Source organism: Raphanus sativus, chromosome 9 (assembly GCF_000801105.2).
Source record: "Raphanus sativus cultivar WK10039 chromosome 9, ASM80110v3, whole genome shotgun sequence".
Classification (NCBI taxonomy): Eukaryota; Viridiplantae; Streptophyta; class Magnoliopsida; order Brassicales; family Brassicaceae; genus Raphanus; species Raphanus sativus.
The window spans coordinates 32,274,541-32,299,663 of record NC_079519.1 but is presented as its reverse complement, the minus strand read 5'-3'; the positions used below and the strand labels follow the sequence as shown (position 1 = coordinate 32,299,663).

Below are 25,123 nucleotides of genomic sequence, written 5' to 3'. Positions count from 1 at the left end.
CATCATAAAACTATATTCGACAATCTCTTGCATCAAAGGAAACTATGAATGATTCCACTAGAACCTCTGTTCTTTGGGAAAACCTCCGGTTTTGATCATTTTGCGATATGACAATTTATATAACCATACCATTCACGATCCCTTGATCTTCTGGTCATATCTTGAAGTGTAATAAAAATTTCTCAGATATGACCAGAAGATCAAGGAGTCATGAATGGTAAGGTTGTATAAATTGTCGTGACAAAATGATCAAAACCGGATGTTTGACCATTATTAGAATGTGATTTACGGACTATTTTATCTGAGGCAGTTTGTAATGTTGCAACTCATGCTACTATAAAATGTTTTGCAAAGAAAACCAATATAAATTAAAGAGCATCAACAAATTGTTACAAAGACCTAAGACTTTCAATGTGATTCGGAAAAGCATGCATAATGAGCTTATCCACGATTCCTTCAAATTTGAGTCTCCTACAACTGTTTTTCACCGGATCGTAGAATACAGTATAAGACGATTTACGGAACAGGGAAGTTACATAAATAAACTCACCAGCATTAGTACAACCTTCTAGTTTGAAACAGTCAGTGGCGGAGCCAGCCGTAAGATTCACCAGGGGCAAAATAAAATTTCAGCTTAGAATCATGGAAGGCATCAGAAGGAATTTTAACACTTAATCATAAAATTTTCAAATAATCAATGAAAATAATTATTTTTTAACACTTCCAGTTATATAGATAGTCTTGGTTCCAGTTACGTTCTTTACGCGAAACATCCAGATTCCACTTATTTAAAGGTACGAGAAAGTCTTGACACAACCACATCACACTAGACCGAGCAAGGGCCATACTCTAAAACGACAGCATACTAAAAAGCACACCATAAAAAAAGAAAAAGTAAATTGTTGACAGTGGGATTTGAACCCACGCCCTTTCGGACAGGAACCTTAATCCTGCGCCTTAGACCAACTCGGCCATATCAACTTGTTGTTCTACATAGAGTAATAACATTCTTAGAACTTACATTTTAATAGCTCATACAATTAGACAGTCCCGTAAAGGGATGGTCACGAATGATTGATTGGTCTTCACTGGGGCATGAGCCTTGCATATTTTTGTTTACATTTCTCATGCAAATGAAAAGTTCATCCAAATTTTTTGCTTACATTTGCATCTAAAAAGGTTAAGTATATGGAAGTGAAAAGAGAAAGAGACAGTTTACAAATTGAAGTGGCCTGTGAGAAACGAGAAAGCTATCATCTGCTTCCAAAAACTGGTGAAACCCTTCTTCTTCCAGCTTCCTCCAATTGCTCTCCTGACAAAAGGGATGCCTCAGGCTCAAAATCCGCATTCTCTAGTTGCTTCTGTAGCTGTTGGAAACAGAAACAAAAAAAAAGATTCTATGAATGCTTATAAAGATATTGAAAACATAGAAATTCAGGCCATAGTAAAGACAGTCTTGCCTTTTTAAGGATAGCAGATTGGTCGTCCAGAGGAAACTTACGCATATACTTTAGCATCTCCAGTTGCTGCACCAAGCACATTTGAATACATAGAGTATAGACAATGAACTTACATGTACATTTTTGTTTGGTAATCACCAAACCTGGCATTTTACCTGTTCATGTAATTGCTGTTGTGCTTCCATTTTCTGTTGAAAACAATCTGGTCCAAGCTCAGCTTCTTCACATGCCATCTCCTCCCTATTAACTGGTATATCAGCCCTCGTAATCAAATCTATTAAGAGAGAAAGAGAGAGAGAGAGCTTACTTAGCGAGAAACTTGTAGAAACCAATCATCAACTCTTTATCGTTTTCAAACGCAGAGTTCAGCTTTCCCAAGCATCCAATACCAAATCCTGGGTCTGTTTAACCCATAATAAACCTTCATTGAGAAACACAAGAATATGCCTTAAAAAAAATTAACCCAGAACGTTACCAATTCCCATCTCCAAGAATATCTCCTCTTGAATTGCAGTTGTAACAGCCACAGCTTCCTGCATTGGATTAAAGCACCAACAAAATGTAACACATGCATAAGCCTATCTTCAATGCAATGTAGTCTTCTTGTAACCATTAAGGTACATCAAAATTTTCTATAAAAAAAGTCCATAGACTTGATAATGTAGAATTGTAAATTATCAGACACATCAATACTTCAACCACATTTAGTCTTGTCTGAAAAAAAAAAACCACAGTCATTAACATAATCATCTCTTATCCACTTTGAAAACGACATTAGTCTATCTACCAAACAATACTCTTTAACTGCATCAATCAATAAACTAATGCCATTACCAAAACAGTAACAAAACATTCACCTGTTTATCCTCAACGGCGTCGGAGATTCTTTTTTTCACATCTGAGATTATCAAATGAATAATTAATCAATCAATCAATACAAGGAGTTGAGATCCCTTGAAAAGGAATTGAAGCTAATTTTACCAGATTGCGAGGTCAAGTAATCGAATCGATCAAAGAGATAAACCATCTGCTCTTTCGTCAACATCCCTGAGCTTTGCAGCGACGCCATTCCAACACACAAAAAAAGAACACTTTTATCTTCCGACCAGAGAAAAAGTACAGAAAATGTTTTAAACAAACAAATTAGAATGCCACCAATATTAATCAAATGACCAAAACACCCCTTATCACAAAACGTTACATAATTATATGAATTTATTTTATCAATCAACTACGTCATTGTTATCGATTTAACTCTTCACAAATCTATTTTGTTACCAAAGTCTAACTACACTAATTAATTAATGAAATCTCACAGTTCAAACCAAACGTGTGTTAATAACTCTCAATACTACTGAGAGGAGGACCATTTTCATTTCTTCTATCAAATTTCTCTGACGTCCGGGTAAGCACTGTACTGTACCTTCATAAATCTTGTGTCTTTTTCGATTTTTGATCTTTATCCTTTAAGATTCTCCTCCGAAATCTCTGGGTCCTTTTCTATCAGTTTCGAGCTTTGGGTTTCTCAATTTCGATGATTAGGGTTTGGGAAAGTTTTTAAATTTAACGGAAAATTTACTTGTTTATTGGTTGTCTGATTTGAGTTTGGGATTCAATTTTTTTCTGGAGGTAGCTTCGATTTGGTTGTGAAATGATAGAAACAACAAAAAAGATAAAAACTTTATTAAGTGTTTTAAAAATAGATTTGAAGGAAGCTATGGTATTGTTGTAATCTCTTATGTTTGTATTGGTTCAGCTATAGATTTTTTTAGAGCTATGGAGAGCTTCTGGCAACTGGGTGATGAGCTCCGAGGTCAGTCAAAGAGCATCAGACGATCACAAATGGTCCACCGTTGCAACCAAGCTCGCTGAGCAGACTAGGATGAAAGGGGAAAGGATGAACAACCTCGATCTCTCTCCAAAACCTACTCTCAGTTCAGGCCTACCCACAACAAGTTTAGCTTCCAGGAGAACAACAACCTCAACTTCAACATGTTGAACTTGGATGCCAAATATATGGAGCTGTGCAATGTTTACAACAACAACAAGATGAATGACTTCAAAAGTGGAGGAGGCAACATGAAAGTTAACAAGTACAGTGGCAATGTTGTTGTTGCTAACAAAGACCTGAGCAACAGTAATGATAGTGGTGCTGTTGACAAGAGGTTTAAAACGCTGCCTGCATCAGAGATGCTTCCAAGGAATGAAGTTCTTGGCGGGTACATATTTGTTTGCAACAATGATAATACCATGCAGGAAGACTTGAAACGTCACCTATTTGGTAAATTTTTCAAACATACAATGTTTCATTGGAGGTACTAACATTGATGCCACTGCCTGGGAAGACAAAAAGTGCAAAGGAGAGTCAAGATTTCCAGCTCAGGTGAGATTTACGATCACCAAAGTTGCATCATTTACACTTTGTTTTGATACTTTGTGCCAATTCGACTTCCAGGTACGGATCAGAGTGAGGAAGATCTACAAAGCCTTGGAAGAGGATTCCTTCAGGCCTGTTCTTCACCACTACGATGGTCCTAAATTTCGCCTTGAGCTCACTGTTCCCGAGGTGCCTACACATATCCATTGATCTAGAGTTTGGATCTAAATACAAAATATTTGCATGGACCTGTGAAGTGATAATGTGTAACCTAATGTGATGTTTTTGTTGCAGACACTGGATCTGCTAGATCTCTGTGAACAAGCTGGCTCTCCATAAGCCGTGATCAACCTTATGCAATACCACGTTGCTGAGGGAGGGAGGAGTGTGTGCCTCTAATATATATATATATGCATATTACCCTAAGAAGCGTAAGCTTTTGCGAGTTAGTTAAAAGAGTCGTTATTAAATGTATGGGTTTACTAAGAAGTGAGGAGTCTGTCCATCTTGAGGCAAGCAAAAGGGCGAAGAGGCTCTGCCGAATAAGCAAATACTCTCAGTTCTTGTTGTGTTTAGTAAGAGATTTGAGAACTCTTTTGAGTCTATGATTTATGTAGAGAGAAAGTAAGAGATGAAATAACAGAGCCAAACCAATGGTTACTGTTTGTGTTTACTTATGTAAGGGAAAAAAACCAATTTCCTAAATGAGAAGCTTCAATTTTTTTAAGGATGGTGTTATCGTCTCAATTGGTACATAAAAGAAGTCGAAATAGGAAAAACTAATTCTACAACAGCAAAGATGAGACATTGGTTAGTGTTGTGTAGAGATGTTAATATGGGTAAACCCACCCCATTTAGACCCACCCCATTTAGTACCCACCCCATTTAGAACCCATATAAGTTTAGACCCATATAGGTTAGACCTATTAGGGCTACCCATTTAGAACCCATAAAATTTATATGTACCCATTTAAACCCATTTAGACCCATTTAGACTAATTTTTTTTTTTTTTTTTTTGCATTAGTTATGTTTATAAAATTATTTTAAATAGATAATTTCTTTTTTTTTTCACCTTTTTAACTTTATGAACTCTAAATAAATCATTTATCAATAACTTTTGATATGTATTCTTGCTTGCTTTGTGTCAAATATTAAATAAATTTTTTTAATTTTATGGACTCTAGATAAATGTATACATTTCAAAAAGAACACTAGTTCAGAAATGAATCATTGATTAATAAATTTTTTTGAGATGGGTTTTAAACAAACAATAGGAAGCAAATAACACAGTTTTTGAGATGATCTCTAGTACAAAGTACAAACAAATAATAAAAACTTTTGAGATGGGTTTTAAACAAACAATGGGAAGCAAAGAATACAGTTTTTGAGATGATCTCTAGTACAAAGTACAAACAAAGAAACAAAGGATGACAGAAACCTCTTGAGACTAATCATCTCGACTTCTGTCTGAAAGAACACAGTTTTTGAGTATCTTCTCTACTTCCTACAAAGCATAGAAACAAATAAGCGACTCTTACAAGAAGCAAAGCAAAGAGATTCTAGCATCAGTCACATTCTCACTCAAATCACAAGACCATTAGCTCAAATGTAAAGACAACAACACTGATCTCTACTATCCCATGCACATATTTTAACTTTGTAAGAGAACTCAACGTTAGATAAGGTTTTAAAGATATTACCTCAAATGTTCAACGCACATTTGAATCTTCTGATCTTGAACCATCGACTCCAGAAGTAGTTGTATTCTTCCTAGCATCTTCGTTGCACATATCATCAACATCTTCTACTGTACCTGTGACATTTATATCAACAAAAAACATATCAAGCCACTATCGAGTTATGACTTAACATCTCTAGCAACAAAGAACAATAATCAGTTAGAGTACAAGTTACCTTCATATTCCGCAAAACCTCGTAACCAGTTGCGAGTACAGAGCAGAGCCTGGACATTCTTGGGAAGCAAGCGACTTCGGTAAGGAGTTAGAACCCGAGCTCCGATACTGAAAGCCGATTCAGATGCTACTGTCGTGATAGGTATACTAAGTATGTCACGCGCCATCATTGCCAAATCACCAAATCGAGCTTGGTTTTCCCTCCAATAGTTTAATACATCCAAATTGGGAAAAGACTTTCTATCTAGCCTCTCCTCATCAAGATACACATCTAAATGTGTTCTTGTGTTTCCTAGATTACTCCCAAGGCTTCTTTCCAATTCAAAGAGATCCTGTAACAAGATGAAAAGCCATTAACCAAGTTCAAAAACCAACAGTCATGAAACTTACACTGTCTAAATCAAGAGGAGATGTAAAAGAGTAAAGATGCTTGAAACTTACACTGTCTAAATCATCTTCAAGAGGAGATTCATTAACCAGATCCTGTGGAGTTGGTGTATATGAAGTTGAAGAACCAGAAGAACTGCCCCAAGTCCTATCTTGATACTCTTTATAAAGTGTAGTCAAATGAGTCTTAAGATCTTTAGTTTTTAAACTAGAAGTAGAAGGATCCAAAGTTTCATAAAGCTTCTCAAGAACTTGTAACTTCAGCCTTGGATCAAAAATTGCACCCATAGCCAAAATGATGCTGTAATCCTCCCAATACTTGGCAAATTTAACTTGCATTTCCTTAGCCATCTGCTTCAAATCATAATCATCACAGCTCGCAAAACGCTTCAGCAATTTCTCAATCCTCCAAACTTCTAAGAAGTACACATTAGATGTTGGGTACTTTGATCCTGAAAAGTGATTAGTGATTTGACTGAAAGGTTTCAGCAACTCACTTATTTTTTGCCCACGATCCCACTCTCTTTCAGAAGGTAGCCATATGTAGTGCCTGTCAAAAGCCTCCAAGCTTTTAAATGCTCTCCTAAACTTCAACGCTCTAACCAGCATTTCATAAGTAGAATTCCACCTAGTAGAAACGTCAAGTGATAAACCAGATCCACTAGGAGAAGAGAGAGAGAAGAGAGAGAGAAAGAGGAAGAGCCTTCGATTCGAACTTCGAAGGAGACGATGGGTCTCGGAGAAGAGAGAGAGAAGAGAGAGAGAAAGAGCCTTCGTCTGAGTTGATGGGTTGAATCGGAGGAGATCGGATCGGAGGAGATCGGAGGACTTGTTCTCCCCTTGGCCCTTACGCGATCTGATCGAAGGAGAAGAAAACAAATAAAAAAAATCAAGTCGTTTAAGTCAAAAAAAAAAAATAAATGGGTTAAATGGATACCCATTTATTTCAGAGAAAACCCATTTAATAAATGGGTCTTAAAAGGGTTACCCATATAAAACCCAAATAGTTAAATGGGTCTAAATGAGCATTTATTTTCTTATAAACCCATATGGGCCTGCGGGTTTCAAACCCATATTAACATCCCTAGTGTTGTGTCTAGTGTACGAGTTTGTGTTTTGTGAGAGGTTTAATAACACTTGAAACAATGATTTATGTGAAGAGAAAAGTAAGATATCAAATAACAGTGCCAAACCAAATGGTATGAGCTACTTGTTTGTGTATGAAAAAAAAAACAGATATGATATCCTGTAACTTTTAAGGATGGCATCGTTTCATTTGGTACATAAAAGAGTTGAGACAGGAAAAGCTAATTCTACAACAGCAAAGATGATACATTGGTTAGTGTTGGTTACAAGTAGAAACCACCATCATCTTCGTAGGTAAATGATCTTGGATCAATTAAAGAGCAGCTGATCGAATGAAGTTTTGGATTCTGTTCAACAGCTCTTCCTTGACAGCATCCGGTACTGAAGCTGCACATACGCAAATCCATAATTAATATTTGAGTTAATAGAAACTGGTTTCACGTTTGTTTGTTTTTTCTATACCTCTGCCTTTGGGAGTGATGACTCGTATCAGTTCATCGACTGTAACATCTTTTCTCCCTTTCTTCTTTACATGCTCCCTGCACTCGAAAACAGAAGCTTCAAATTGAACATTTTTACGTTTGAAAAAACTTTTAAAAAGCTGTAACTAAAAGCCCTAATTAATCTGATCAGCAGCCAAACCTGCAAGCGATTCTCATCTCATCTTTCCAACCAGACTCCACCAATCTATCTCTCACCAGCTCCATCAGATTCTCTTTCTCTCCACTCTCCACCAACTACACAAATCAAAAGTCTTCATTTAAAATCATCAAAAGTCCAAAACACATCAATAAACAAGGAGAGAGAGAGAGAGACTTGGCATATTCAAACCTTGATGTTGATGATTTCTCGAAGCGTGAGCTCCTCCTTCTCGTCTTCCTCAGGCGTTGGAGACCGATTCACCGAGTGTTGTTTCCTGAATCAGAGCAAAACATAAAACAACTAAATAGCAGCGAAATCGAAGATTCAGATACGACGATTCATGATTCAAAAGAAAGTTAATACGATTCAATTATACAAACATAATCGATAAATCACGAAATAGGATCAACAATGATGGAGGACTTTCCCCAGAATCTCTCAGCAAACCCAGACTGTGTTCAGAAAAAGAAAAAACAAAGCAGACGACGACAAAGATCGCACACTACGTGCCATTGAATACAAAAATACGTGCTGTTTATATAATGGGCCTTTATTAATACATTGGAAGCGGGCCCATACGTGTTGAAAAAGTGAATAACAAGCCATAAGAAATGATCTAGCCCAGATCCGAACCCGTATGTGAAACGGGGTTTTATATCTTCAACCCGTAACTGATCCACTCACTGACCTAGAAATTGATTTTGATTCTTATCCACAACTCAATCTCTTTCTTCTTTCTTCTTCTTCGGCATCATCATCACAGAGGCGTAAATGGCGGCTTCGTTCTCACTCACGAGCTTCATCTCCTTCATCTCCCCATTCAAATCCCACACCAAACCAACCCCGCCTCCCAACCTCACTCTCCCCACTCCAACAGTCTCCAACAGACGTAGAAACGATCTCGCCATCGAATCAACGGCCGTGGCCATGGACGAGCCTCATTCCAACGCTTCGCTTACATCCTCCTCCGAGCTCGCCTCAGTGATATGCCCGTCGCTCGCTTACTCGAACACGCTCTTCTTCAGCAGCTCGGGGTACAACGTGCAGGTGTTCGTGGAGGACAACGAGTCCGAGGAGAGGCTGGTGAATCGGTTCAGAAGGGAGGTGATGAGGACGGGGGTTATACAGGAATGCAAGAGGAGGAGGTACTTTGAGAACAAGCAGGACGAGAAGAAGCGGAGGACTCGTGATGCTGCTAAGCGTAACAAGAAAAGGTTTCGTCTCTTATGTCCTTTGATATTGTGGTTTGGTTCTTAATTGGTGGGTTGTTTTTTTTTTTTCAGGCGTCCTTTTGCAAAGTTTACTCAAGAGACCAGAGAAGAAGCAGCAGCGGCAGCAACCAAGGGTAAGAAGAAGGATGAACAAGAAGATAACTGGGACTGGGAGATGCCTGGTGGAGATGTACCTTCTTGAACACGCTTTCAGTACATAGATCTCCCCTTCCTTTTCTGTCTATTTTGATTACTCGGTGACATTGTATGTTCAAATTGCGTGTAACTTGCCTCTCTGGTAATGAGTTCTTGTCAATGTTAAAGACTTCTTTTTATTATGACTAAAAAATTCATTTCAATTTGGTTCGGTGTTTTCTCATATATGCAGATTGTTTATCTTAGCTTTGTATGATGCATTTCTTGTATAGGTTACTTGGATTTTTAACCCCTTTGATTTTATCATGGATGCTATATGCATTTCTAGTTAGCTTTATCATGGATGCTATATGCATTTCTGGTGCTAATACATATAGCTAGTGGCTGGCATATATATAGGCCAATGCATGCATGATACTGGCTCTGCTTAAAGAGATCAGAGTTAGGAAGAAAATAAACAAACCAAGTTTGGATTTGAATCGAAGCTTAAGATCTTTAGTACTTGTCCAATCTTTAAATTAGTACTGTGTTCGGTTAGTTGTTTTGTTATTTCATGTGTATGTGGAAACTAGAACGTTTGGATCAAAATTACTGAATGAGGTAACAGAGACAGAGCGTTACACTTTGTAGGTTAACCAGTTCTCTCACATAAAACTCCTACTTTCTCTTTGTTTTTAACTTGAACGACTTTTCATATTTTAAATCAAAAACATAGCTAGTAAGCAGGTTTCAAATAAATTTAATGGCAAGTATTCCAAGGTGAATCACCACTTGTAAAATTCACCAGAGTTTTTAGTACTCTCAGATGCCTCTCATTTTCTCACATATTCTCTATAACTCATTACATAGCAACAACTGCAGTCTCTTCCACTACATGAAGAGAAACCGCTCAACCAGTAAAGACAACAATAATGCTGCCAGTTAGACTTCTTCTCTTTCTTCACACTAGTCTTCAATGAGTCCGCACCTGAGGGCTGAGAGATAAGGAGAGCCCACGACCTCTCGTTCTCTCTAATGCAATCTCACCAAGCTTCTTCCTACTTGGCGCTGGAATTTTTTCAATTTCGTTTTTTTTTTCAACTCTAAATTAGTCGACCCAGAAAGTTTTGTATGGGCCAAGCCCAAAATAAAAGGCTTGTTAAAGAGAACCATTTAATACATAAGTCACGTGTTGACTCGAGTCCTGTCGGCGATACCAATTCCGGGAAATAAGAGTGTAGAAAGAAACTCCACTGACTCTCGTCCACTGAAGCCACGGTAATGCTCCATCTACTCTCTTTAGCATCGTCAACTCTTAACAGTCTTATTATGTGCTCGTCACAAATTCCTCACGTTGATTTTGAATAGATCTGAATGATTGATTGTCTTCGTAATTACTCTAGAATTTTTTTTTTCTAAGATGAATCGTTAGATGTTTCTAAATCTGGAATATCTTTTTGTGCAGCAGATCCAATCACAAATGCAACGATGAAAACTTCTGTAGCTTGATCTCTTCTTTCTTTCTCTCACCGCCGAAAAAAATTATTTAGCTATAAGATGGGATCTGTCTCCCTCAAGATCGGCGACGGAACCGCCAGATTCCGACGAACATCAGTCTGCTCCTCCGCCGTCAACCTCCTCATGCTCTTCTCCGTCGTCACCACAAACCTCTTCGCCTTATACGCCTTCTCCTCCCACTCCAACTCCCAAACCATCAACCACCCACTCCACCACTCCAACAACATCTCCCTCGTCTCCCAGCACCTCTCCCTCATCCTCCGAGAGATCGACACCTCCCAACGCAAACTCGCTCAGATGGAGAAACAGATCCTCGGCTACGAATCCATCGATCTATCCCGTCCCAACACCGTCCCCGAGCTCAAACTCTTCCTCAACCGCCACCAGCTCCCTCTCGGCAAAGACTCCCGCACGGGGATCACCGAGATGGTCTCATCCGTTGGGCATAGCTGTGAGAAATCCACGGATCTGCTCTCTCAGTACATGTCGTACAAAAAGTTTGAGAGGTGTCCTGACGACTGGAGCCTCGGCCAGAAGCTGATCCTCCGCGGATGCGAGCCTCTGCCGAGGAGACGCTGCTTGGCGAAAACCGTCGCCAAGCAGGATCTGAGACCTTTTCCTGAGTCTCTATGGAGGCCAGTTAGTAACAAGAGTGTTAACTGGAGTGGACTTGGCTGTAAGAGCTTTGACTGTTTGAAAGGAAAGAAACTCACTCCGGATTGCGTCGGATGCTTTGATCTAGGCGGCAGCGAGAAAGATCGGTTCGTGAAGGTTAAGTGGAAGAACGACTTCTTGATCGACGATGTGTTGGGTTTAGGCAGCAACAAGATCCGGATCGGGCTCGATATCAGCGGCGGCGGGTCGTCAGGGACTTTCGCGGCGAGGATGGCTGAGAAGAACGTGACTGTGATCACTAACACGCTGAACAACGGTGGTCCGTTCAGCGAGTTCGTTGCCGCGAGAGGGGTTTTCCCGCTGTTCTTGAGTTTAGACCATAGGCTCCCTTTCCACGACAATGTGTTCGATCTTGTCCGTGGTTCTAGCGGGTTGGATGTGGAGGGGAAAGCCGAGAAGTTGGAGTTCTTGATGTTTGATCTCGATCGGGTTTTGAAGCCCGGTGGGTTGTTCTGGCTGGATAACTTCTACTGCGCTAGTGACGTGAAGAAGAAAGAGCTGACGCGTTTGATCGAGAGGTTTGGGTATAAGAAGCTGAAATGGGTTATTGGAGAGAAGGCTGATGGGCAAGTGTATCTCTCTGCTGTTCTTCAAAAGCCGGTGAGAGTTTGATCCTGATAGTAGTGCTCTCTTAACTATTACGTTTGATCATAGAGAATTATACAAGAATTGGATTTCAGGAGGTGATCATTTATATCAAGAAGAATAAGCAGCAAGTCATGTCGATTATTTATTTATCAGGCTATTGGAGAAAAATCTTTTGTGTAAGCAGCTTCTCAGTACTGTTTTATTTTGTTTTGTAATTTTGACCATTACAGTTACTTCTCTTTTTGCGATTATATCTATATAATAGCTTTTACAAACTAAGAAAATAAATGTTTTATATATGGCAACAAAGAGAGATATAAAAGTAATGTTCAAAAAGTTTATAGGGAATAACTAGATGTTTTGTAGAAGACTAACAACAAATAGAATTATACGAAACTTAAACAATTATTAATTTAAACTTTTATATTTATATAAAATACTTTAGTTTTGGATTTAGTTGTAAATTCATTATTATGAATTATTAAAATTAGATATACAAATGGTATAAATCAGATTTTTAAAAATTGTTGTTTCGGCTAGAACTTGTGGCGTAGACCAATCTTTAGAACATGCATAAAAGTATTAGCGAAAATGAGAGTAACAAACTCAAAAAAGGAAGAACACCGAAGGTAATTCAGGAAACCAAGTACAAAGATATTCTTTATTGAAACAAACCCGAAAGCTGAACCGTATCGGCATGGACAAGAAACAAAATGTAGAAACCACAAAATCATGTTTGATTATGAGGCATAAATTTTTTTTGTCGTTATTATCCTCATAAAACTCCCTAGAGATATAAGTAAAAAAAATTAAGAAAAGATGAGATTTTCCACCTTCCGGCGAGAACGGATGGTCCCATCAAAGATTTTTATGACATAAAATGGAGATTTTTGCTGAAAAGAGGACAGTGTAGTAGCCAACTGCAAAAGCTTACTACGTAGTGATTTTAGTTCACCACGTCAAGAACCAGCTTGCGAGACTTGAGAACCGACCATTTCAGTCGCCTGTAGTACGCTGCTTGGAGGAGAGCGAGAGATAGTAGGAATATCCATTTGAAACCCATCTGCAGAATAATAGTTACCCAACAACATTAATCGCCTTTGTAAAAATTGTGAACATATCGAGATGTTAGCACAACCAAGAACTATTAGCAAGCGCACATGGTACAAGATCAATCATTCGTTCTTTAAGTCACCACCATAAACTAAGAATCTAGTACTTTTGATGTAATATGCACCGGAGAAAAGGGAAGATAAACCTACCAACTTCCTCTCTTCCATTTCTGGTTCAGCTGCCCAGGACAAGAATGAGACAACATCTTTACCCATCTGCGCCGTAATTGATAAAGTTAATACCATAATGACACTGAGCAAGGCTATCCTTTAAAGCCTAAAGGATTCGTCTTTATAAATATTTTAAATGGAGGAGACCTAACCTGTGCCTCTGTGGCGGGGACACCATCTTCATACTCGACAGCTTCATCATTGAGCATTTTCGGCATAGCAATTGCTCCCCCTGGGAAGTAAGGATTGTAGTGTAACCCCTCTCTAATCTGCAAAAAAAATTATCATGGCTTCTTTCACAACCAGCAAATTCGAATTTGAAGATGTAAAAATGTAACAAATGAGAGAGAAATTACTGAAATGCCAGCTGGAGGATCACGGTAACCCGTCAGGAGAGCAAAGACGTAGTTTTGACCGTTGTGACGTGCCTATAGCAGACACAACACTGAAACCATTTAGATCACTAACACACTAAATCAGCTACTAATCTTCAAGCTAAAGTTAAAAAAAAAAAAAAAAACAGGACACCTTAGTGATAAGACTGAGATCAGGAGGATACGCTCCACCATTAGCAAACCTTGCCGCTGATTCATTGGCATAAGGTTGAGGCAAGCGGTCGCTGAGTTTACCAGGACGGGTGAACATCTCACCCTCATCATTAGGTCCATCAACCACCTCGATTTCAGCTGCCATCGCCTTTGCCTCTTCCTCTGTGTAGGCGACACCCACCAAATCTCGGTATGAGATGAGAGACATCGAGTGGCAAGATGCACACACCTGCTGATAAACCTGATGCCCACGACGGATCCTGCTCATACAACATCAAACCTTCATCAGTTAAAAACAGTATAAGGCTCTCAAGTTTTCAGAGTCTAGCTATCTAAGGGATAAGCACAGCAACTAATAACACTTACGAGGCATGGTCGTATGAGCTGAGAATGCCATCATGAGGCCAAGGGTAATCTGGACAAGCCAACCCGTGTTCGGCCTCATCAGCAGATGCTACTGTAGAAAAACTCAACAGGCCAGTAACACCAGCACCCAAGAGCGCAAATGCTCTCACACCAGAAGACCCAGCATCCACATGAGCAGTCTTCGAAGAAAACCACGACCGGAACGGAGTTGCCTGCAGGAACAACAACAACAAAACCAGTGCTTAAAGAGAAAATTCTATGCTGCAAACAAAAATCAGCCACGTGCTGACAAATTGCAATGTCAAGAGATTGCTACAAATGAAAATCATACAGATCCCTGTCTCCTGTCTTATACAAAACATGAAGCCTTTTACAGACAGAACCCAACCAGATAACCAAAAGAAAGAAAAATAAATTCGTGAGGATTATCTCTTAGGACAGATCCCAAGCTGTAATAACGCTTACCCAAATCAAAAAGGAAAAAAAAAAAAAAGATAAACGAGACTGTAAAAAAAAATCTCACGAGGGATTGGGAGTGAAGCTTCCTCCTGAGAATCTGCTGGATAACTCCTCCTCCTACCATTTTTTGTTCTCAACGCTTTGTACCAAATCAACTCGCTGGAGAAACAAAGAAACTGAATCAAAAACATTACAATGAAGGAGTGATAATACGAACAAGACCTAAAAATCCGAGTCTACATACAGATCCGTCGAATAAATATAAATAAATAGCTTAACAATCAGAAAGTCAGATAATACATCGAAGGATTCGAATACGAGATACACCAACGGAGAGAGAGAGTCTAACCGGGAAATGAAGTGGCGAGATCGGCGACGGAGAAGATCGAGGAACGAAGAAGAAATAGAGAGAAACGAGAGAATATGGGTGTTCCACGATGACACAGCGGCTGCTAAACACACGACCGTATTACTCTTATGGCCCTATGGGCCAACATCACACTATCTGAGCCCAATGTTTTCTACAACAGAAATAAAATTTACTTAGCTGGGTTTACTTTTTCTCCAACGACAAACTTCATGTCGTTTTTTTCCATCCATGGAAAACACTTCCGGCCGTTTTTCTTTTAGCCTAGTGGCTTCTAGAGACTAGAGAGTATTTAAAACCGCACGCAAACTCACAAGAGCAGACCAGTCGAATAAACACATGAGTCTACTACTAAAAGAAGTCAACGGTCGCTGTCTAATTACGTCACACGCTTGTGACGTTAACTTTTCCACCGTTAAACTATTGCCATCTCGGACACGTAAAGGTAATTCACGGCAGACAAGATCGCACTGACCGTTTGATGTGGATCTGGCGGCTTTTACCTAAATCAATATGATCCGTCCGATCAGAAAAAATTGGAGGCAGGCGGTTTTGTCGGTGTAAAGAAAGCTAAAAGCCTTTGTTTTTAAGTATATTAAAAAGTCTTTCTCTCTCTAAAGTCTCCGACTTTGGTTTTTTTCTCTCGAGCTTTTTCTCAGGCGAAAGCTCTGACTGATTTTTTACAATTCGAAGGTTGCACCAACGACGACGATTCGAGCTCTCGAGTGCTTCTGTAATTCAAGGTTCTTCAAGGGCTTTCGTGCTTAGTCTTCTACTTTTGTGTCGCGTGTTGTGTTGGATGGTTAACGGATCTTCGAGAGCTCCGAAATTGGGGGCGATTTTCTAAATCTAGGGTTTCGGTATAAAAAAAAAATTTCCTTTGACGTTTGATTTGCTTCTTCCCTGTTGAGCTCGCGCATCTGAGGTTGAGGTTTCAAACTCCGTCTTGTCTGAATTTGAATTTGATTTCTGCGAAGACCTGTGACGATTCAGCTATTTCGGAGCTGCGAATGGTAAAAAATTCAATCTGTTTTTGGTTAATGGGTTTTTGCTAATTGGAATGATTAGTTGGAAAAAAAATAGAGGGTTTCAATTGAATTGGCATCAATCAGGTTTTAGGGCTATAGAGTTATGGGAAAAAAATGAAAAAAAAAATTGGATTTACAAAGGTTTTCATCTTACGGTCATATTCATCCTTTTCCGACAGCTTCTGTTAGATATATCTAGCTGTTCGTGTCATAACAAGTTTCTTTCGCTTTTGGTAATGTTGCAAATATTTGAACTTCTCTCGTCTGTTAAAGTGGGAATAGGAACTGTCTCTATGAGTTTTGAGAGTGGGAAGTAATATTAGTTTCTGTTGATTAGAGATATGTGATATGTGGTGCAGGTCTGTTGTAAAAGGTGAATTGTAGAAGCAGAGTAAGCCTTATATTCAAAAACAATGGTCGAAAGTGCTGCCTTCCCCGGAGGTTATTACAGGAACGCATTCGGAGCGGCTGATGAATCAGAGGGCTCTGGAAGCTCTGCTCAGATTGATACCGAGGTCACCGCCTCTGAGAACTCAACCACTCCTGCACGAAAGTGTGTCAAGTTGAATTCTAACGACGAGGGTCCTTATGGTGTCCAGAAACAGGTCTTCTCCTTGTATAACATGTCGCAGTCCGAGAGGAAGGACTTGATCCACCGGCTCAAACGGGAGCTGGAGCAGACAAAGATTGTTCTTAAAAACGCCGAGTCATTGAATCCAGCCTCTTTGTCGTTTACTACTGCTGCTCATAAGCTACCTTCGTCTCGATCCAAGAAGCCATCTGATTTTGCAACGGGACCAGGAAAGAACGGGTCCGCTTCTCGTGGATGGAACCGTGGCTCCTCGGGGAAGTTTGAGTCTTCGTCTAGGAAAGAGCTTCCTGACATGGCACTGATAAAGCAATGCGACACGCTGCTGAAGAAGCTCTGGTCCCATCCGCATTCTTGGGTTTTTCAGGCGCCGGTTGATGTAGTGAAACTGAACTTACCTGACTATCTCACTATCATCAAACATCCCATGGACTTGGGGACGGTAAAGAAGAAGTTAGCCTCTGGTGTATACTCAAGCCCACATGAGTTTGCTGCTGACGTGAGGCTTACTTTCACCAACGCGATGACATATAACCCTCCAGGGCATGACGTTCACATCATGGCGGATATACTTAGTAAACTGTTTGAATCGCGGTGGAAAGCTATAGAGAAGAAGTTACCAGCGCGTAGTAGCAGCGTCCAAACTTTGCCTGCGGTCACATTGGAACCCAGTGAGGAAAGGAGCGCTGCTATCTCTGTCCCTCCTCCCTCGAAGAAGAGAAAGATGGCTTCACCCGTTAGAGAGATAGCTCCAGAGCCTGTGAAGCCGCCTCTTATGACAGCAGAGGAGAGGCATAGATTGGGGAGACAACTGGAATCACTACTGGACGAGCTTCCTGCACAGATTATTGACTTTTTAAAGAAACACAGCTCAAACGGAGGGGAAATTGCGGAAGATGAGATTGAGATAGACATTGATGTTCTCAGTGATGAAGTGCTGCTCGCTCTTCAAAAGCTTGTGGACGAATATATCAAAGGTAAAGAAGCGAAGCAGTCTCTTAATGGATCAGGACCGAGCCATTCTTCTCTCCAACGAGGTGGAACTCAGATTCTGTTTGCAATTTTGTGTTACATATTTATATACTCTGGTCAGTGGCCTCTGTGTCCACCAGTTTAGCACACTAATTTTTTTTTTACCTTGGCTCTGCTTCTGTGTTTCTTCTCTAGGAAATGAAATGGCTATTGAGTATGTCGGTGGAAATGAACCTCCTATGTCAGGAAGCTCCAGTGGTTAGTTTTTATCTATATAAATTTCTGAACTCCTAAACATTTTAATGCTACAACTTAGTTGACAAATCTTTGTGGAACCCTAAAGTCTCACTAATTAATGGAATAGGTGTTTAGTAGGTCTTTTAGTAGCATCTGGTGTTGTAATAGATTCTGTGTGTTTACTGAATTTGGGTGTTTTTCTTTTCAGATTCCGAGTCTGGTAGCTCTGAAGATCAATCTGATGACGCTAAACCCATGATCCAAGAGAGTTCTTCCAAGGTATATATATCTACATAGAGTGTCAGCTTTTCAAGGCATGTAATTTGTTATCAATCAATCTAAACCACGCAGCTGATAACTTTTCAGATGCCTGAAACTGCAAATGCTGAGGCGCAAAGAGATGAAGATGCGCCGGAGCAGCAAAAGCCTAGTTCTGATGAATCAGATGGCCAACCTGATGGTGAGATGCCAGAGTATAAGAGTTTCTTTATTTCTGAGTCATGAAGTGAGAGTATCTCACAGTTATATTCGGTTGAGTACTTCAGGGAACGTATTAGAGACTCCAGCTCCATCTGAGAAGCAATATAGAGCTGCGCTGTTGAAGAACAAATTTGCAGATATCATTCTAAAAGCACGCGAGAAAACACTTCCACAGGTCTATTATTAATACTCCTCCCTCAGTTTAGTTTAGCCTTAAATCTTTAATTGACTTGAATAAAGTAGTGACTGCTTACATGTGAATCTTGAATGAGAGTAGAATAGTAATAAGGGCGACCCTGAAAAGCTTCGCAAGGAAAGAGAAGAACTCGAACTACAGATGAAGAAAGGTTTATCGCTCTCCGAAACCTTCTTACAGAGAAACATGTTTTCAGTTTTTATGTTATTCTAAAGTTCTAACTGAAGTATTTTTATTCATGTTGCCAGAGAGAGCAAGGCTACAAGCTGAGGCAGAGGCTGCTGAAGATGCTCGTCGCCAAGCTGAAGCAGAGGCCGCTGCGGAAGCTGCTGCTGAGTCTAAGCGTAAGAGAGAGCTCGAAAGAGAAGCTGCTCGCCAAGCTTTACTGAAGGTACATATACAGGATAATGTTTTTTTAATTTTTTTTGGAAAGTGCCACCCTATTGTTTGTTTGACTTCCGTGTGCAGATGGAGCAAACTGTAGAGATCAACGAGAACTCGCGGTTCCTAGAAGACTTAGAGATGCTGAGCTCGAGTGCTCCGGAGCAATTGCCTAGTTCAGCAGCTGATGTAATCAGCCCCGAGATTCGTTTAGACGCCCTTGGAAGTTTCAACCTCGGAGGAATCAACCCTCTTGAGCAGCTCGGACTGTACATGAAACAAGACGATGATGAAGAAGAACCTGAGGCTCCTCCTCCTGACGTTCCAAAGCTAACTACCGACGTGGAAGAAGGTGAAATCGATTGAGAAGAAAAAAGGAGTATATATAGAGATAATATATACGTGTATTCATACAAATGGCTCAGGGTCTGAGGTGTAAAGCCTTTTAAGAAAAGGCTCAGGATCTTTCTTAAAGCCAGCGTGGTGTGTAATTTATGTAGAACACGAAGCAAACGCTTAAATCTCCATTAGTATAGTTGTTAGTGTATGGTAAGAAGGAAAAAAAAAACAGGCTAAGCCGTTGTTTGTGTAAGAATCTAATCTTTACAATTGTTCTAGATGACTCCCTTTTGGGATGGTCAGTGTTGAGAGCTTTGACTAGTGATTTTATCAACCTATTACTCTAAAAAACCATTCAATCTTATTTTCCAATATTATTAAGCTGGTCGGTCATAAGTTTATTAATATGAAAGGTATTGAGAATGTTTGTGTTTCAAACTATAGAAATTATTCAAAATAATCAAACCAGACATCGTGAGAATTAACAAATCAAACATGTAACTTTAACTTGTAAAACAAACTTTAAGCTTTAAACGTGTTTCAGAGCCATAAATGATTCAAATGTTCTTCGCATTGTTGCAGTCTACGAGTAAAACTTGTAGTCCTTAGCGTTAATAACGATCGTCCTTAGCCCTCCAATTGGCGATAGAATCATCAAGCAAAGGCCAAAGACAATGCATATCTGAAAAGAGAGAAAGAAAAACGCCAACAAAATTCAAAAATTAGAACGATTGTTTACGTTGAAACGCAAACGCAAGAAGACACTGTGCTGAGTTGCTGGGTACTTACCCAGTTGGTCCACCAAGACAAACTGTATCTCTTTGGTTTGTATATCGCAAGCCACATTACGCAAGGAAGCTTTTTTGCAACAAAAAAAAAACATTTATTTAAATTAATTAGTCTTATTTCTTAAAATTCAAAAATAAGCGTTTCAGCAAACGCAGACTTACGAAATATGTTGTCGGAGCAAACGCAAATCCACCAAAAAACGCCAATAAACCGCCAAAAAACGGAAACGTCATACCAACAAACATTGTTGCGGCTGAAAATTCATAATCAAATATCATTAAATGATAACTTACTATGAATCAAAGAAGCTGTATATACAAACCCATACGTTTTTTTGGACAAAACAAACACACACTTAAGTACTTAACAGTCACTTACCAACGTAGAAATTACGGACAACGAACCGGAGATACCAACTCGGTCTGAAGTGCATCTTCTTAACCAATACAGTCTCCATCATATCAAAAACCGGCATTGCATATATCTGAAAAAAAAAATTGATTCCGGTTAATACACTCCGGCTTAAATAAATACGGTTTAAGAAAAAAAAAAATAAACCAACCTGGTAGCTACCAATGACGTGAATCACAACAAACATGTTTGCGGTTGCGATTAACCAAGCCGGTTTCTCGAGCGTTTCAAGAATGTTGTCGTCGACAGAGTTACCGAACATCCAGTAACCAACAAGCGCGACGGGGAAGTAACAAAGCGCGACGACAATGTATGCAACGACGACACCTTTCCACATTGGTCCTTTCGAGGGCTTTTCTGGCGTTGATGGGATCGTGGCTTGGATTTCTAGGACAACGTTGTGTCCTGCGTAAGCAAACGCCACGTCTCCTAACGCGCTGAAGAAGTTGAACACTGTTCCTACTGTAGATTTTGCTTTGTAACCGTATTCAACGTTTTCTTTAACGCCTTTAGCGGCTGAGGCCGTCCACGCGATTGTGGAGTAGCTAGATTTGACATAATGTGAAAAGGTTGGAATTGGATCCGGGTAATAAATTGAAAATATCGGTTTGGAATTTAAAAACTACCGGATCAAATATGTAGTTTAAATAAATCTTCGAAATCTGAATAAATAATTCGCAAATTCAGTGACATGGTATTAGCATAATCACTTTTAATTGAAAATCTTTTAGCAAAAAAATAAAAATAAAAATAAAATTCAGCGACATGTTTATTTTTATATCATACCTAAAATAATATATACCCAAATTACTATTAACTACCTCCAATTATTCTTAACCAAAACTGAAATGAGTTCGAATCTAAAATAAATGTTTAGAAAAATTAAAAAATGTATTCGGACTCAAAAGAAAAAAAAAAGAACATGACCTAACATATATGTATAGCCGTGGTTGAATCGTACCGGCTGTCAAATCAACCAGTTAATAACCAACTCAAAATTCTATTCAAAACCCGGTTTAGTTACCTGAGAGACATCACGGCGGCAGCAAGAGAGACGCCGGATATGGAGTTGAAGTTAGGCAGATGAGACAGGATGAAGTGTACGGACGCAAAGATCATGATGAAATAAGTGAGTTTGATCGATTTGCAATCTTTGCATACGAGGTCATGAAATTTCTTCAGAGATTTCCCTCCTGTGACCATATAAACGATGCAAACGCCGACTTCCACGATCAGCTGTTGTGGAACGACTATGTAGAGTCCAAGCTTCTCTCCAAACGCGTGTTGTCCAAGCTCATGGTAACGGTCGAAACGTTTCCCTGGAACCATCTCGTGCATCTCCACCATTTGCCATAGTGTGTATAGTGTTATGATCCATGATAAAATTAGAATCACCACACCCGGTCCCCTGTTAACCAAAATTTTTTAATTAGCTTTAAGATCAACCATTTATATATTGCTAGAAAATAGAACATGACATAAACTTTGTATATGTGGTGTATATAAAAAGTTTTAGGGGATAAATAGATTGTTAACTAAGGATTTTAGGATGTTAAGTTTTTTTTTTTTTTTTTTTTAGGATGTTAAGTTGGTTCAAGTAAAACTATAGCGCAACTCTAACCAGAGTCATTTCGGTTTAGTTGGATTGCTTCAACTTTGATTTAGTTCAGTCGGTTCAATTTGGTTTAAATATCCATCCATATAAAGAAACCTAAATTATATATTGCATTTTATTTGTGTTGATTTTGTTGTGAGTTTAGTTTTCAATCCAAGGTTAATTATGAAAGATAAACATTGTTTGGAAGTTGAAATAAAAAGAATAGAAAGTGATATTTACCAGCCAAGCTGAGCCATGGCATAAGGGAGGCTAAGAACACCGGCACCAACCATAGCTGTGACATTGTGAAAAGCAGAGTACCACCACTTTGCATTCCTTGATGATGTTATCGGAAGCCAAGCGTCGATTTCTTTCTCTCTTGCTCTTTTCTCTTCCATCTGTTATAAGTTTGATCAGAACACCATTAATTAATATTTGAATAATGAATATATATATATTCTCTTTCTTTTTCTAATCACATATTGACTGACTGGTCTGTATTCATGAGGTTGAGAATTGGATATCTCTTGTGAGACAAAACAGTAACAAATCAAGTTATAAGCGTTGTCCAAGTTCCAAAAACCTTGGCTAAGTCGTGAAGCGCAAGGCACAAAACAAATCCAAAATTTTGGCTAAACTTGTAGTAAAAGTAACTGCAGCTCAACCAATCACCCACTTAATTGCAATAACAAGAAAAACTTAAAAGGTTCATTCACAAATTATAATCTGAAATTTTTCTTTTTAATCTGAAAACGCTTTAAGAGTAATCCCATATTAATAATAATAAAAACATAGATGGAAAAGGAGAGAAACTAACAAGTTTATCGTATGAATCTTCAGCAGGAGCTTGAGTTTCCATGGTGACTCAGAAAGAATAAGAGGGGAGAGAGATAGAGACAGAAAAAGAAGAAGACCTTAACAAGTTCACAAAGCTTAGACAACCTTAATTATATAGACACACACAAACACATACATACATATATAAAGCTGACTGTCAGTGAATATGACGAGAGGTAATGATCAATGTAAAGAATTCATATCTTTTTATTAAAAAAATATATTCATAGTATACTCGATAAAAGTATAAAACATAGGAAACTAAAATCGGATATCATCTCATACATGGTATATTTCGTTACTCATTCGAATGTTATGATTTCGAACCTGTAAATATTTCAAAATGCATGGATATGTGGAACATGAAAGTCAAGATGGATATAAACTTTTTTTGTCTGTCAATATGTTAAAACCAAGTTTTGGCAGGTAAAAAAATTGTTCCAAAGAACAATTCTAACCGATTATGTTTAGCAAAAAAAAAAAAAAAAATTCTAACCGATTATATCTGGTTTACATGGAAAAATAAATATTCACAATAAATTCACTATCTTTAAATTATTTTTGAAGGATTTGGTCCAACCGGTTAGTTCATTAAATTACATTTTCAATAAATTCATTAACATATTAATTGCTTCGAATTTATTTACATGCAGCCACCTTTAAAAGAAAAGAATATATAAATTGTAAGAATGTGTTTGTTCACACCACGATTGCGTATGAACTGTCTCAGTTGCCTGTACACAGATATATACATAGATAAAAAAATGAAACATCATAGACAAAAGAGGGTTACATATAAATGTACATTTAATCAGATTAACAATAACTTAGATAAGGGACGATAACGTGATTAGCTCTACTACATGACTATGTACTATATTTACATTGACTATCTAATCTATTAATTTAGGGATTATCTACTATTTGAAGTTCTCATTTAAATTTTGGACTCTTTCATAGTTGTTGTTAGAATATATCATGCCTCTTATACAATACAACCTACCAACTTAAATTAAATCAAATCTTAACCAACATAGATTAGTTAAACCTAACCAGTAACACTTTTATAATATTTGTGGTTAATCTCTTAATATAATTAGATCATATAAAACTGAACCACTCTTAAATCAACGAGTTCCATATCATTCCAGATATAAGAGAAAAAATATCCGACTCATTTACAACGTAAACATACAAAAACCGTGTATGCTTATGCTCATTGATCTTCCAAAAACCAAATAATTGTGGCATAAACCAACATAGGCTCATGTTCGTATCACTAACTTTATTTCCATATATTTACTCTTCACCTACATCATATCACAACATACACAGTTATGCATGAACATGATTTTTTTTGTTCAAACAACCAAATAATGGTGGCATATGGTCAGTAGATTTTTAAAATATGTTTTTTTATATATTACATTTTACGAGACTATGTGTATAAATTTTTTTTTGAAAAAGGGCCTAACTATGTGTATAAGTTAAAAGGTAAAAGGTGTGATAAGGCAAATTATTATACTAAAAATGAAAAAAATTAAATACAAACTAATAACAAGTACAACACAAATTATAACACTATTAAATTCTATATATATTTAATAAAATATTATATATATGTCTAATATGTATATATATATATAAATGTTACACAAAATATATATAATATTATATACACATATTATATATACCATATATTATTAATTGAAATTTGACAAATCAATTCCCGCCCTTTAGGGCGGGTCCTAATCTAGTTTACTTGTAAAACCTAATGCAGAAAAAATGCGTTTTCTAAATATCCCACCATTAGAAGCGTTGACCAAATGGAAACAAATTCTAGCCAATGACTCCCTAAAATTCGTTTCTTATCAACATTTTTTCGGGAATCTTGGATTCATGTCAGCTATTTTGTTAATTAGATTCTTTATTATAATTAGAAGAAAGATAGCTTGCTGTGTGTATCTCTCCAATCATATGAGTATATAAAGGACAAATAAACTAAATTGATGGAGGCTAAAACTATGTAGATATTTGTTATCTTTAGTCAACGATGTTTTTTCTTCTTTTTTCAGAAAAAGTATTTATATAATTTATACCATTTTGATAAATGTTAATTTCCCTTATATATAAAGATAACGAGAATGCTATGCAGTTTGGCCGGTCGTATCCTCCAAGTCAATAGTATACATCGATTCGATATCATTGTTTTGGATATCAATATCTTATCTGTAGATACAAATAAGAAAAT

At 38.1% G+C, this 25,123-nt stretch overlaps 8 protein-coding genes, 1 non-coding gene and 1 pseudogene across 11 annotated transcripts; 4 read left to right on the top strand and 6 right to left on the bottom strand.

Annotated features, from left to right (window-relative positions):
* Window positions 1-900: 900 nt before the first annotated feature.
* On the bottom strand, window positions 901-981 carry TRNAL-AAG (transfer RNA leucine (anticodon AAG)). The gene has a single exon. It is a non-coding gene; the product is annotated as a tRNA-Leu (tRNA).
* A 160-nt stretch (window positions 982-1,141) lies between these two features.
* Window positions 1,142-2,597, bottom strand: LOC108828013 (uncharacterized). The gene is made up of 7 exons (XM_018601555.2): window positions 2,442-2,597; window positions 2,318-2,358; window positions 1,936-1,993; window positions 1,768-1,861; window positions 1,616-1,700; window positions 1,461-1,526; window positions 1,142-1,367 (listed from the first exon to the last, which is right to left on the bottom strand). The coding sequence occupies exons 1-7, from the start codon at window positions 2,527-2,529 to the stop codon at window positions 1,254-1,256; spliced, it is 546 nt and encodes a 181-aa protein (XP_018457057.1). The 5' UTR covers window positions 2,530-2,597; the 3' UTR covers window positions 1,142-1,253.
* A 275-nt stretch (window positions 2,598-2,872) lies between these two features.
* Window positions 2,873-4,580, top strand: LOC108825716 (B2 protein-like; annotated as a pseudogene).
* Window positions 4,581-5,091: 511 nt separating this feature from the next.
* On the bottom strand, window positions 5,092-6,799 carry LOC108825730 (zinc finger BED domain-containing protein DAYSLEEPER-like). The gene is made up of 5 exons (XM_018599077.2): window positions 6,636-6,799; window positions 6,193-6,489; window positions 5,753-6,083; window positions 5,539-5,651; window positions 5,092-5,342 (listed from the first exon to the last, which is right to left on the bottom strand). Exons 2-4 carry the CDS (start codon window positions 6,487-6,489, stop codon window positions 5,548-5,550), a joined length of 732 nt encoding a protein of 243 aa, XP_018454579.1. The 5' UTR covers window positions 6,636-6,799; the 3' UTR covers window positions 5,092-5,342; window positions 5,539-5,547.
* A 560-nt stretch (window positions 6,800-7,359) lies between these two features.
* Window positions 7,360-8,396, bottom strand: LOC108825614 (transcription and mRNA export factor ENY2). The gene is made up of 6 exons (XM_056995234.1): window positions 8,345-8,396; window positions 8,247-8,312; window positions 8,056-8,140; window positions 7,867-7,961; window positions 7,687-7,763; window positions 7,360-7,611 (listed from the first exon to the last, which is right to left on the bottom strand). The coding sequence occupies exons 1-6, from the start codon at window positions 8,377-8,379 to the stop codon at window positions 7,538-7,540; spliced, it is 432 nt and encodes a 143-aa protein (XP_056851214.1). The 5' UTR covers window positions 8,380-8,396; the 3' UTR covers window positions 7,360-7,537.
* Window positions 8,397-8,553: 157 nt separating this feature from the next.
* On the top strand, window positions 8,554-9,438 carry LOC108823846 (30S ribosomal protein S21, chloroplastic). The gene is made up of 2 exons (XM_018597135.2): window positions 8,554-9,080; window positions 9,150-9,438. Exons 1-2 carry the CDS (start codon window positions 8,638-8,640, stop codon window positions 9,277-9,279), a joined length of 573 nt encoding a protein of 190 aa, XP_018452637.1. The 5' UTR covers window positions 8,554-8,637; the 3' UTR covers window positions 9,280-9,438.
* Window positions 9,439-10,360: 922 nt separating this feature from the next.
* Window positions 10,361-12,281, top strand: LOC108828482 (probable methyltransferase At1g29790). 2 transcript variants are annotated; one of them, XM_018602191.2, is made up of 2 exons: window positions 10,361-10,490; window positions 10,681-12,281. In XM_018602191.2, exon 2 carries the CDS (start codon window positions 10,770-10,772, stop codon window positions 12,015-12,017), a length of 1,248 nt encoding a protein of 415 aa, XP_018457693.1. In that variant the 5' UTR covers window positions 10,361-10,490; window positions 10,681-10,769; the 3' UTR covers window positions 12,018-12,281. The 2 variants fall into 2 exon arrangements, with proteins under 2 accessions (XP_018457693.1, XP_018457694.1); XM_018602192.2 differs by having other exon boundaries at window positions 10,366-10,490; window positions 10,678-12,281.
* Window positions 12,282-12,638: 357 nt separating this feature from the next.
* On the bottom strand, window positions 12,639-15,157 carry LOC108823483 (cytochrome c1 1, heme protein, mitochondrial). Of its 2 annotated transcripts, none has more exons than XM_018596702.2 (8): window positions 14,999-15,157; window positions 14,714-14,808; window positions 14,191-14,402; window positions 13,805-14,084; window positions 13,633-13,704; window positions 13,429-13,545; window positions 13,256-13,321; window positions 12,639-13,056 (listed from the first exon to the last, which is right to left on the bottom strand). In XM_018596702.2, the coding sequence occupies exons 2-8, from the start codon at window positions 14,771-14,773 to the stop codon at window positions 12,940-12,942; spliced, it is 924 nt and encodes a 307-aa protein (XP_018452204.1). In that variant the 5' UTR covers window positions 14,774-14,808; window positions 14,999-15,157; the 3' UTR covers window positions 12,639-12,939. The 2 variants fall into 2 exon arrangements, with proteins under 2 accessions (XP_018452204.1, XP_018452205.1); XM_018596703.2 differs by having other exon boundaries at window positions 14,714-14,825; window positions 14,999-15,111.
* Window positions 15,158-15,617: 460 nt separating this feature from the next.
* Window positions 15,618-19,563, top strand: LOC108828458 (transcription factor GTE8). Its single transcript, XM_018602164.2, has 9 exons — window positions 15,618-16,029; window positions 16,404-17,670; window positions 17,801-17,863; window positions 18,051-18,121; window positions 18,209-18,302; window positions 18,388-18,497; window positions 18,600-18,669; window positions 18,767-18,909; window positions 18,987-19,563. The coding sequence occupies exons 2-9, from the start codon at window positions 16,458-16,460 to the stop codon at window positions 19,263-19,265; spliced, it is 2,043 nt and encodes a 680-aa protein (XP_018457666.1). The 5' UTR covers window positions 15,618-16,029; window positions 16,404-16,457; the 3' UTR covers window positions 19,266-19,563.
* A 100-nt stretch (window positions 19,564-19,663) lies between these two features.
* On the bottom strand, window positions 19,664-22,972 carry LOC108825904 (lysine histidine transporter 1-like). The gene is made up of 8 exons (XM_018599262.2): window positions 22,853-22,972; window positions 22,276-22,433; window positions 21,463-21,846; window positions 20,590-20,983; window positions 20,406-20,511; window positions 20,189-20,280; window positions 20,028-20,096; window positions 19,664-19,920 (listed from the first exon to the last, which is right to left on the bottom strand). The coding sequence occupies exons 1-8, from the start codon at window positions 22,892-22,894 to the stop codon at window positions 19,822-19,824; spliced, it is 1,344 nt and encodes a 447-aa protein (XP_018454764.1). The 5' UTR covers window positions 22,895-22,972; the 3' UTR covers window positions 19,664-19,821.
* Between the last annotated feature and the right edge of the window lie 2,151 nt (window positions 22,973-25,123).